General features: G+C 50.9%; 2 protein-coding genes across 2 annotated transcripts; both read right to left on the bottom strand.

Moving 5' to 3' along the window:
* Nucleotides 1-1383: 1383 nt before the first annotated feature.
* On the bottom strand, nt 1384-2378 carry LOC146599362 (G protein-coupled receptor 35-like). Its single transcript, XM_085298514.1, has one exon. The coding sequence runs from the start codon at nt 2376-2378 to the stop codon at nt 1431-1433; it is 948 nt and encodes a 315-aa protein (XP_085154640.1). The 3' UTR covers nt 1384-1430.
* Nucleotides 2379-8757: 6379 nt separating this feature from the next.
* Nucleotides 8758-11647, bottom strand: LOC146599361 (G protein-coupled receptor 35-like). Its single transcript, XM_085298682.1, has 2 exons — nt 11598-11647; nt 8758-9727 (listed from the first exon to the last, which is right to left on the bottom strand). Exons 1-2 carry the CDS (start codon nt 11645-11647, stop codon nt 8758-8760), a joined length of 1020 nt encoding a protein of 339 aa, XP_085154808.1.
* Nucleotides 11648-12518: the final 871 nt, after the last annotated feature.

Genomic DNA, 12518 nt, shown 5'->3' with positions numbered 1-12518 from the left:
ACTTCCGTGCAGGGAGGGAAGTGATTCCTGGTGCACTGAGTCAGCAAGCACAGATATTATAAAGGATTTAGGTTCTCAGAAAAACAGGCTTTAGAATAGGTGCCTGGTCTGGAGTCCTCCTAGGATAGATGAAGGCTTCCCATATAATGCCTGAAAAGAGTTAAATGCGTCAAAATGAGCTCTGTGACAAGGTCCTTGCCACTACCTTGAGCCCAGGGTGCTTGGCTGGGCAGCGAGCCCGGTGTGGGACACAGCCTCCCACCAGGGCAAGGAGCCTGGTAGCCCTGCTCATAGAGGCGGCTTGTGGAAAGCTGCTGTGGGCTTTCGTGATGATAGACCAACCTCAGGGTCAAAGCTGGGGCCTTGCTCCCTCTGCTGTCCTCCCGGGCATCCAAAAGTCACTGCTGCAAGCCCCGAATCTAAAGCAGTGCTTTGTCATGCAGGACGGCTCCAAGAAACCCTCAGCTGCGGGTCCACCTGGTCTCTGCCATAGAGACCCTCCCCCCGTCAGCAAATACTCGCGAGCACCATTCATAGATAGTGAGGGTGGGATCAGGGATGTATCTGCTTGTGGTGCTCATTGATGTCTTCTGGTCTTCCTTCCTCTAACAGCAGGGACGCTGTGACGACCCACACAGAAACAACCGCTTCTCACCGGACAGGACACGAGATTTGACCGCATTCAAAAGCAGCAACAGTCTTGTCACCAGGGTTGACAGTGACCAGCTGAGCGAGAGCAGATCATCGCAGTCGTTTTCTTGCTATGTACAATGCTATGTAGTACTACTAAATGTTGCATGGTCAATAACACTGGGTATAACTTAGTTTTTTCCATGCAGTCATGTCTTTATTTGTACTCACAATTATTTTAATCTTACAAATGTCAGAGTATTGCCCCAGGCTAATACAAATGTTATATGGCTGGAATGGATAATATTCTCATGCCATTTTCTGACTCCTGCAGTTTATGTAGCGCACAGTGGCTTTTTTTTCCTTTTTAATGACCATATATATTAAAGTACTAGAAGTAGATTTGTGCATTGCTGAAAGGGAGCTCAGTCCCTCTTGTTTAGTTGCATGCATATAAATGAGTATATGACCAAAATATAAATGAGTGCATGACCAAAACAACAACCTTATCTACTCTGTAGACCAGGTGAATCTCTCTCTTGAAGAGGAAACACTTGAATCTGATCAGAGATACAACTGTTTGAGACAATAGTCTGAGCTATATTCAAGTCACTGAGGTCAGAAGAACAAAAGTCAAGTCAGCATCAGCCGCCTTTGAGGGGATCGATCCTTTTTTGCGGTTATGCCTATACCACAAAGATTACAGATATTATAGGTGGTCCCCCTGCCTCGAAACTTCAGCAACACAGTAGCTCCTAAGAATGGGGTGGAATTGACATCGGTGGTGCACTATAGCTTTCTTAGGTCATGACTTGGTCTGTGGGTTGCTGTGACTCTTGGCTTTGATTCGTCCTAAACCTCATAAAAACACAAGGGGGGAGCAGAGAGGAAGTTTCCTGAAATTCCTTGGCTGCAAAGTAATAGCAGAAAGCATCCAAACAGCAGTTAGCATTTGCTAAGCATGCAAAGATCTGTATAGAGACTCTAATATTTGGGATCAGAGAACAGGCTCCAGTAACATCCACTGCAAACCGCAAGAGCAGTACAATGTAGAAAGGTGAAAAGCATATAACGAACACACACAGATTCACAGAAACAACGTGGAGCGCTTTCTGGATTAGTTTTGTCTCATGCGGGCTCGTGGACATCTTCTGTTTGAGACATTTAATGACTTGCACGGAACAAAAAACCACAATCCCCAAGGGAATAAAATACCCAAATAAAATGGAGAGCAATGTGGAATATTTAGGCTGAACAGTTCTTTTCTGAAAGCAGAATTGTTCCTTTCCTTCTTCAAATTCTGGATGGAAGTAGGCATATGTTACGAGCGTTATCCATAGAAGTCCACAGATGGAAGCTGATTTCAGCGGGGATCTGAGAGTTTTTGCTTTTAGGGGGAACTTTATTGCAATGTATCGATCAATTGCAATCATCGTGATGATGAGGATGCTCATAGGCATGTTTGTAAAATATATACACTGTATGGTGAAGCAAAGCTTGCCTGTGGGGTGCTCTTGTTGGTGAAAATATATCAGGAAAGGCAGAGCAAAGAGCAGGGAACAGTCGGCGACCATCAGGTTGATCATGTACACTCTGGTCTCGGACCACCTCTTCAGTTTGCAGCAGAAGACCCAGAAGGCAATCGTGTTCAGCAGGACCCCAAATGCAAGAACTGGGACATAGATAATCAGCTGAAAAAGCAGGACGCCATCCTGCACTGTGTCATTGCTTTGCGAGCAGTTCACCATGCTGGGCTGTCACTGCAAGAGGAGGACACAGAGGTGTAAGATGGAACGAGCAGGCACTTTGTGCAGCACCGAGTCCTTCTGGAGCACCCCCCCCATCTCCCTTAGACCTCTTACCTGCTGTGTGCTAGTTTTTGTTGTTGTTGCTGCTGTTGTTTTTAACCCTAGATGCCCCAAACTGTCAAGAGACACCTGCATCCTCCTCCATAACCTTTTCTAGTTTGTGGCCTCATGCCCAGACCTTTGCATCAGCTACTGCTCTGCCTCAGGCAGCAGGTTTGTGACCAACTCCGTCTTTTCCGTAACAAGGTAGGAGCCCTGGCAAACCTTCTTTGCCGTCCGAGTCCATCGCTCACCCGCCTAAGCAGTGCAATCGCATCGTGAGCAGCTAATCGCAAACACCGAGGGGCTGGAGAGTGAACTCCTCATGCAGATGTTACCTGGGTAATAGCTTGTCTCAGATCATGGGCCTAGCTTTCCTTTAACGTGGCCCCTGTTTGCAAAACCTTGATTATAGGAAAGAGGCTAGAAAGGAGGATGATTATTCTGTTGTTCCTTACCTTTGCCACTACTGAGGTAATCATAGATCCACTAGTTCTCTCATTCTGGCGTCAGCCCAAGGAGTTCACACCTCATTTTTGTCCTCAGGCAGCCTGCATTTCTCCCCTACTTTGCCCCCCAGAGACATTTGCCATGCCACCAAAGCTGCCCCTTGGCGCTTTGCTGAGTTTCTTCTGTACAGCTCTGCGAAGCTGGGGCCGGTGAGAGGCAGGGCATCTGCACCTTCCTTGGCACAGGCAGAGCGCACAGCCCCAGCAGCACCAGCGAAACAGCCCCCAACCTAATGCTGTTGCTGCAGCCTGCCCAACAGCGAGGGGGGGATTAACAGAGGCCGGGAACAGCTTGTCCTGGCCACACACAGGCCTCTCTACTGTCCGCTCACCAAGTAAGTCGGATGGTCTTACTCACAGGAGGGCCGTGGAAGTGCTTCCGTGGGGGCTCAGGAAAGCGAGCTAGCAGATGCGCGCCGCACGAGGACAGGTTGGCCCAGGGCTGGCGTGGCGGTGGAGCGCGGGTGCCTGCAGCCGGGGGCTCGCTCGGGGCAGCCAAGCTCACTCAGCAGGAGCGTGGAGCCTTGGAAGGGAAAGTGAAAACAGATACTCGGTCTCCACCTGCAAATACGGGAAGCCAAAATGTTGCCAGAGCAAAAAAAAGCTTAGATGGCCTCCTGGTATGTCTTTAAATATCTGAGGGCATTAGCCTACAGCAGTGAGGCTGAGATGAATCACACTGTTTGCAGCTCATTAGGAAGTGTTTACAGTAAGGCAAGGAAAGAAAACTCCCGGATTCCTACAACCCCTTATAAATACATTACCTTATAAGTCATGGCTTCTAAGCATCCATATCTAAACTGCAGAAAAACTGTCTAACTGCGTGAATGGGGTGATGTGTTTTTTAGTGCCTGAGATAGGGAGCCGGATCCAGCAGCTGTGGAGAAAAGCTCAGCACTTGCCCTGGCGTCAGATCTCTTGGCATGCAGGGATAAGGTAATGTTTACAGTGGAATTTAGAGGAACTAATAGGAAGTCAGTGCCCTGACTTCGGAGCTTTTAGCCTTACAGGTCCTTAGCTTTAGTGTAGTGTCATGTAAACCGCAGCCTTCCTCTGCCGGCGTGCCGCTGGCGGTGCTCAGCGCAAAGGCGAGCCTCTACGTTCGTGTCGCTCTCGCTGCGCCCGTCGGAGAGCAGCAGCCGAGCCCCGCGGGTGATGCTGGGCATCTCGGCGCTCAGGTCGCGCGGACCTCAGCGGTCGCCCTTCGGAAACACCGCACGCGCAGAGGAGGCCGCGAGCGCTGAGGCGCCGGCCAACAGCGAGCCCGGGAGCAGGGGCAGGGGTGCATAACCGAGGGAGGAGGAAGGAAATGCCTCCAGGGACTGGTGCACTCGCAAAGCAGCGGGGCACGGCTTGAGAGCGCGGCAGGCAAGCGGAGCGGCCGTGTGCGGCGGAGACTTGGCTCATGCTGCAGGTTAGACAGACTGCAGCTAACAAGGGAGCAAACGCACACGGAGGGCGTGAGCAGAGCACGCTGCCGTGCGCAAGCGTGGAAAGAAATGAAAGTTACCTGCTTCTGGCCAGCTGCTGCGCGAGGGATGCGATCCGCTGGAGAAGCCGCGGGGCTGGCTGGAGGGTCCGAGGGAAGGCCTGCGGGAGCCGGGGCCGCGGCGCGCGGCTGCCAGCTGAGCGTGTCGCTGGCAGCTCTGGTAGCGCTGAGATAGAGCAATGAACTGCTGTTCCCCAAAAGTGCTTCATTTATTGGCTCCTTTTCGGGCCTGACGAATCTCTGGTGCCCTCTGTTGTTGCGCTTACAGTAGATCAATGCTTTGCCACAAATTTTCCCACCCCGCCTGCACTTCCCTCTGCCTCACACGACCACAGAATTAAAAATTTATATTTTCCGTTGTGGGAAAACAAACCATTTCTAAAAGAAACCCCGCAACGGTTGCGAATTGCCGTTGTGGCAGTGAAAGATCCTCCCGCGAGCACGCGGGCGCGGAGGCGGCGCGGGCCCGCCAGCCGTCCCGGGCAGGCGCGCGGGGTCGCGTCCGCGCCGCCGAAGGCTCCCGCGTGCAGCGGCTGCAGCCCGTTCGCTGCCAGCTAACTTAAGGAGGCTGGTACCGCTCCGCACGGAGGACGTGCAGAGACGGGTTCGGGGCGAGCTCGACCCAGCCGGCACCCTGCCCTCGGGGGTCCGATTCGCTAAAAGCCGTTTGGCTGAGGCACAGCAAAGGACAGAGCGGAGGCGGTAGCCCCGAGTAGTTCCCGTTGTCGTTAGCCACCCGCAGGCGCGTAGCCCGCTTCCCTTCTGCCTGTAAGGGCACCGGGGATTCATCAGGAGAATCTTTCCCCAAAACGCAGAGCGCCTGAGCCGGCGCGTAAGAGCGGCTGGCCTGGCGCGGGCTCCGTGTTTTGAAGGCCGGCGGTAGGAGAGCGGGCGCTCAGGACACGCAGCGCGGTTCCCTCCAGACAGCTGGCGAGGACAGGAGTATCCGTGGCCGCGAGCTGCCGTGGAGCACGGCTGGGGACGTTCCTCCGGGCTGGCACGGCCACAGCGAGCACGGGCCGCCTCCTGAGGGCTGTGGCCTGGGAGAAGACGGGCTCGACGAAGCACCCGGCAACCTCCACGATTTCACACTGTTGAACCGTAATGTGGCCAGAGGACAGGAAGGTTGGCCCACACTCCGGCCATCAGCCCTGCAGCTTTCGTGCTGGTTATTCTAAGGCCACGAGATGGTCAGATTAGGGGCTCCATGACTCTCTGTGTGATTTGCAAGCCGGGTCGGCCTCCCTCCCAGAGACCCAGCCCTCCTCCAGAGGAGTAGGTAACGGTCAGCAGGTGGTGAAGTTCCAGCCAATATTGGGAGATTTGAGCTGTCAGGTTGAATTTCTAGGGCAAGAACCCACACAGTCACCTTCCTGCCCACCCTCATTGTACTCTTTTTGAGCCCCGTCCTCCCTCAGCATTTCCAGACCTTCCGTGATCAGCAGCGTGAGCAGTGGCAGACGCAGCTGAGCTTCTGTAAGGAGCATTTATTGTTGCTCCACATGGAGCCAGCAAGTGCACACGGCCTTTTGGGGCACCCAAAGAGCCCTTACGGGAATGCAAAGTTGAAGAATGCGTCCCTGACTCCCTTAGGATCTTTCCAGATAGGTAACGTCTTCTGAGCTTGTGGCTCCAAAGGCGACGGCTGCAGGTTTAGCCTCAGACGGTCAGCTCCGTGATGGTAGAGGTAGGTCGCAAATGTACAAGAGGGCAGGGAAGGCTCTGGGAATAATCTGACCTCTTCATACCATGTTCATCATTCCAGTTCTCCTGGAACTCCACGAATGGTCCTATCACCTGGGAAGAGCTTGGAGGTAACTTGGTAGATTTTTCAATATTTAGAGGGAAAAATAGCACAGCCCTAGGCAAGGCCTAAAGAACAGAGTTTGAATAACATGGAGAGAAGCAGCTTTTGTAGGCTGCTGGCTCACGAAACAAATGCATTTCACCTTTGAACCGGTTTGGTGCATTAATGTGGACAGGCTGTGGAAATAAATAGATACCCCCGACCCTGAGCTGCCACTGGGGAGGGGAAATTGGGGACCCAGCCTTGTGCCACAGAATAAACCCAGGGAACAGCAATGCCCCAGCTAGCTGAGTCCAGAAAGGGTTAACGAAGGCCACGCTCAGTCTCTACAGGTGGAAGTAAGCAGCTTTCAGGTGCAGCTGCTATAAGAAGGTGAGATGGGGGAAGGGTGGGAGCATTGAGGAGCTCAGCAGAGCAGGAGAAGGGCTGGGAGGAACGGTCAGCTCTGCAAGGGGGCTGTTGGTGTGAGGTGGTAGGTAAGGTGCCAGGTTGGGTCAATGTCACTAGTGAGTGTGTGACATTGGGTGCCTTGCCTGGGGCTGCCAGGTGAAGGCGGGCCCTAGCCTGAGGTCTGGTGACCCAGAGACAAGGAGCTGGAGGGCTGTGTTTGGTGTGTGCTTTGCCTGTCAGGTAAGCTGGTGGGAAATACGGTGCTTCTGGATCTGCTGAGAAGAGAGACCCCTGTGGTGGGCAACGCGGCCTGCTCGTGCACAGGGTTGGCAGATGAGGCAGCCTCCAAAGAGAGTGTTTCTTGGTCTATGTCCTGCAGGGCTCTGCCTCAAGACGAGGACGTAAACAACTGATGAGGGGAGATTAAGGCCCTGGAGCAGCTGCTGCTGCTTCTGAGACTTAATCAGAGTCTCAGCTGAACTGCTGAGAGCCTTCTCCTGCGTAGCGTCCCTCACAAGAGAGGGCAGCGGCCGCACAAGGGAATTCTGGCCTCGGACCTCTCTGAGCTCTGCTGTTGGCACCCTTGGCCTCCAAATGCAAGACCCAGATAAGTAAGCCACAAGCTGCTTCAGCAAGTGTTGTAAATGCTGATTTTTGGGTGCTGTTTCAGACCTAGGCTGACTTTCTCTGTACTGATTTGAAACCTTGTTGGTTCTTGGGGTTGTTATGGTAATGTGTGACTGAATGGATCTCTGAGTGAAGAAGGCTCTGCTTTCCCCTCTCTGCATAGGCATCTGAGCTGTCACAGAATCAGTGCACTGGCAGACTTCACCCCAAAGCTGTGGGGAATCCACAGGGTCTATCCAAACTCTTCTGAGGTCAGAAAACAGGTGTTTACCTTGAGCTAATTCTTCTGCTCCAAGGAGCTTTTGGGGTATGGTGCTGTAGGCTGCTAGGTGCTCCACAGCAGGGTCGTGGGGTGGGATGCTCTACTGGGAGAGCTCTCTGCTCTCCCGAGCTTGTCAGGGGTCAGCTGTGGGGCAGAGCCAGTGTTTGGGGTGATCTGAAGAGCGGGGCATGGGCTACCTCGTTACTGGAAATGCTGGTGAAGAAGCCTGTTCATCAACAGGAACAGAGCTTGTCTCCAACAGTGTATTAAAGACTAGGGCAATACTCAGGTACACCTGAACAAAGTTTTCTTTTGCACAATAATTGAAAATATTGTTTCATTCTTACAGACTCCTATTACTCGAAACAAGTATTTTCTGTTGGATCCTATCTTCCAGATAGGAACCGGGCCTCTCGGATGCTTCCTCTCCTGATGGTAAGGTATCGTTGCTCACTGTGCTCCAAAGTAAAGAAAATATGTTAAGTAACGACCTATTCTTTTCTGTTTCCTATCACTGAGGTTTCTTACAGGAAAGGTAGCTCAACATCTTCATATTCTGCCTTCTAAGGAGCCCCTATTTAACGAAGGCTCTAAAAAAGTCTCCTCGAGTCTGTTCCTTCACGGCCCTGAAGAAGCCTCGCTTTCATCTCAGAGGTGTTGCACAGCTGTCTCTCCAGCTGACCTGAAGGGCAAGAGCAACTAGAAGAGTCTCGGCTGTTTTGTAGGCCTGTGTACTGAGTAATGTGAAAACCCTCCCCGCTGCCTCCCTCAGCCCTAAGGAAGAAGATAAAAGGAAGCTGACCTAGTTAAATAATGCAAACAACCTGAAAAAAGCACTAAGGTAAAACATGGTATGTTCTCATATATGTCTTGGCAATAAGGGTCAGTTGACCGGTTACAGAATGAAATAGAATAGGGAGATAGGAAGACAGGTGACTCGTGTCTGTAGGAGAGAAAAAAAACGTATGTGGAGGGAAAGGAGACATGTTAACAAACAGAGATTACGTGCCTGCTTTTACACATCTGTGTGCAACAGCTCGCTCATTTAGTACAAATATAGAATATAGAACTACAGTTAGTAATGATAAACCCAACCAAGATCCCCCTGGAGGGAGAGAGCAATAGTTGCTCAGTGGCACTGAAACTGTATCTTGTCTTGACATTGCACAGCAGGTGGGTTTTCTTCTTATCTTTCTTCAGCAAGTCCGTATCAGAGCAGTACGGCTTTGATTTGTTTTGTTAATGCTGTGTTTGGACGGAGAAAGAGTCTCTTGGAATTCCTTGGTCACAAAATAATAGCAAACGCTATCCAGGCAGCAGTTCGATGTAGCGATGCACCGTGTCACAGAAGACAAGTTCCTCATAACCTGGATCGTGGAACAGGTAACTCCAATGCTTTCCATTATGAACCTGGTAAGTAGGGCAAGGTAGGCTGGGAGAAAACATATTATAAACACAGTCATATTTGTATAAATAATGTAAATAGCTTTGTGGATTAACTTTTCTTCCAGTGAATTTGTGCTCAGCCTTCTCTTCAAGGTCCTGATGACTTCTACGGAACAGAGGCTCAAGGTTGCTAATGGGAGAGTAAAAACAAAGAAAAGTGAAAGCAGGGTCAGAACAGCTGGTGTTGCTGTATCCTTCTGAAAGCAGAAAGCGGCCTGTCTCTGCTGAAGTTGTAAGGTTGTGCTGATTATCACGAAGACCCAAAGAAGTCCACAGAGAAGCGCGGCCTTCAGTGGAGACCTAAAGGCCTTGGCTTTCAAGGGGTGCTTTATAGCAAGGTATCGATCGAGAGAGATGAACAAAGCTATGTAGATGCTCACTACCATGTTGATAATGTACATTGCCTCTATAAACTGGCAGAGTTCGTTTCGAACTGACTTATTCCAGAGTAAATAGGCTGTGAATGGCAAGGTGCAGATCACAGAGCAATCTGCAACGACTAAATTGACTACGTACACCCTGGTTTCTGTCCACTTCTTCAGCTTGTAGAAGAAAACCCACAGGGCGAGGGCGTTAAATATTGCTCCGAAAAAGAAAATAAGGATAAGAAGAGTAAATTCAAGGAGACGAATGTGGTAGTAGAGCTCAAAGCTTGTGGAATTGCAGTTGCTAGACACATTTGTTGTCATGATGTGCAGATGCTGTACGGTGTTCCGAGACCTGAAACGGGACAAGATACGGTAAGACTTTCCTCCGATCTCTGAATAGATGCAGGGCTCATTATGAAAATGAAACTTTACTCTGTTATAAATGTGAACTTGACTTTACAAAGATGGCATTATCAGTCAGCTGGGATGCATCAAACTCTGAACTGTGTTAATGTCCCTGTAAATATTCCAGGGTGCGCTTGCAGGAGCGCATAGCAGGTGCTCTCTGTTAAACAGAGGAGCCCTGAGCGGTGAGGCAGTTGCCCTCACGGAAGGCATTCCTGTACTACAGTCAGCAATTTAGCCAAGGTATCTTCTGGCCATGTGAGCATTAGTTCCAGAAGCCAGTCTCTACCAGTTAGGTAAAATGAGCTCAATTTTGAGCCAGGCAAGAATTTCGGCGACTAAAAGCCCAGCACAGTCAATGAGCAAAAATTCTGATACTTGTGATGGCTTGGGAGTTGTGGGAGTAGATCTATGGAGGGCTGTAAGGGCATAGTCCTGATGCCTGAGTCAGGCCAGGGCTGTTGGAGTCTGTGGGATGCCTTGGGGACCTCCTCCAAGCTGAGGAGAAGGGATCTGAGCCTGAGTTCCTGCAGCTTGTTAAGCGTGCTCAAAATCCAAAGCAAGGGTGTGAATGAGAGGTGTGCTGCTCTCTGCCCTTTTTTGGGGTGTATGTAGTAAACTGATCTCTTATTCTGTCTTGGAATAGCGGGCTTAAAGCTTGCAGATGTTTTGCATGCATTTTCCCTTTATCAGGCCTGCCTTTCTGCTTTACAAGGGCTGAAGCTGCCTAGGGGCTGCTTTAGATGGTTCCTGCTCAAGGTAGGCATCCTGCCACCCTGTGAAACCCGTAAAACATAGGAAGTAGGTACTGAGCCTCTGTGGTACCAGCTACTAGGTGTTTCACATGAGCATTGCCTGTGTGAGGGGTAAAAACCTATGGCCTGATTAAAATCAGCCTTTAAAAGGCTACATCCTGTGGAGGGTATTTTCATGTAATGTACACATGGGAGAGAATTCTCTGAAGGGACGATTCTGAGAATACATCATTGAATTTTGGAAAGAATTTTGTAACTTCTTAAATTTAATTTAGAACAAGTTATTTAGCACTGTAATGCGGTGAAGGATCTAGTAAACATGCAGCTGTTGCAGCCAAGAGGAATGAACTACAAAAGAAATAATACATTTGTTGTGAAGTAAATCAAGTTATTCTTGATTTGTCTGTTATGTCTGTTAGTTATGGGGGAGGGGATGGGGCATGCAAGTGTTGCCTTAGTGATCGGTTGATGCTCACAGCTGCTGTGCAGAGCCCTTCTTTGAGTCTCGCATCCGCAGGACTCTGGGCAGAGGTTTACTGCTCCTCCCCTGACGAGGTGGCTCTGCGATGCCAGCGGCACCCTCCGTGTGCAAGCAGAAGGCAGCAAAGCGTGCCAGCATACTTAGCAGCGCAAAACAGCTCTCCGCTCCAGCCCGTGCCGGCTCTGGGGCCGAAGGCACGGCCCAAATCCAGTTTCCCAGCATCAGCGGTCTGCCCGGCGGTGGGACTCGGCCTGCAGCTCAGGGCTTGCAAAAGCTTCAGGACTCCAGGCAGATCAAAGATGAGGGGAGAGGAAACGAGCGGAGGGTTTCAAAGCTGGCCACGCTGCAGATGATAGATAGGATATGGCTGAGCCCCGAACGTCTTCAGAGAAGCCGTTCGATAAGCTAGCATATCCTGTGGCTGCTGTGAGTGCTCAAGGTGATGAAATGGCTGCAGAGGGGCTAGGCAGCAGAGTTAGAAGTATGTGAAGAAAAGATGGGTGATGGCTATGAAATGGTACCTTCCTCCTTGCGAAGGAATCGGGGCAGGCAGGAGCTTGAAGGGCAACTGTGGAACATACCTATGCCCCTGTGGTAGCTTGAGGAAAGCTGATGAGCAGCTGTTCCTCATGGTGGGAAGCGGGAGCCTTCCAGGTGGTTAGGCAGGTCAGGGCTATGCTTATTTTCCTCCTGCAACTCAAGATATAGCAAGCTCCTTCCAGATGGTTAAAAGGAAGAGAAATCAGATGGGTGCTGAAGAGAGAGCTTGCTGCTGTAGCATGGTGGCAGCAAATAAACCCGTGTGTTTCCCAGCAGGTCGGCCACGGGGGAATCTGACAATCCACACTAGCGCCCGCATGGAAGAAGGTGCGTGCAGTCCTGTGCCGAAGGGAGAGCCTGGCCTGTGAAATCCCCTTCCCGCCTGGAAGGCAGCTCCTTGCAGGAGGAGGCAGAGGAATGGAGGGAGGAATGTGATGGATGAAATGGCCAAGGACAGCACAGGAGCCACGGTGGTTTGTGAGGGTGACTCGGAAAAGGGATTTGGAGCTGAGTAAAGGGAGAGAGATGAAACATGGGAAGCAAAGAAGAGAGTGCAGCATGTCATCTTCTGTGCTGTGCACTGGTGGGAGAAGGAGATATGAACAAACACAACCGCCTCCAGAGCAGCACCATGGATTTGACCAAGCACCCATCCAGCTGGTGAGGGAATCTGCCTGCACAGGAGCGAGCAGACTTGGTCAGTGTAGTCTGCTGCTCTGGCTAGGAAGGCAGTATCCCTACAGCTGACTGTCTGGATGTTAAGCTGACATCCCGGTTCTTTACTTAGGCTCCAGGTGGCTGGTAAAAGCGGGAAGCCTGGGAGGACATGCTGAAATACATAGTTTGCTCTCCAAGAATAACCCTGCAAATAAACCTTAAGGGCTGTGTAGTCCAGCTGCAAGCAGTAGGCAAGAAAAGCTTTACTGTACTCTGGAAACATTGTTTAGAATATTTCTGCTGCT

This window comes from Rhea americana, unplaced genomic scaffold (assembly GCF_003343005.1).
Source record: "Rhea americana isolate MKP2758 unplaced genomic scaffold, rheAme1 scaffold_14, whole genome shotgun sequence".
Classification (NCBI taxonomy): Eukaryota; Metazoa; Chordata; class Aves; order Rheiformes; family Rheidae; genus Rhea; species Rhea americana.
Note: the sequence above shows the minus strand (reverse complement) of the source record. Positions and strands in the feature narration are given on the sequence as shown.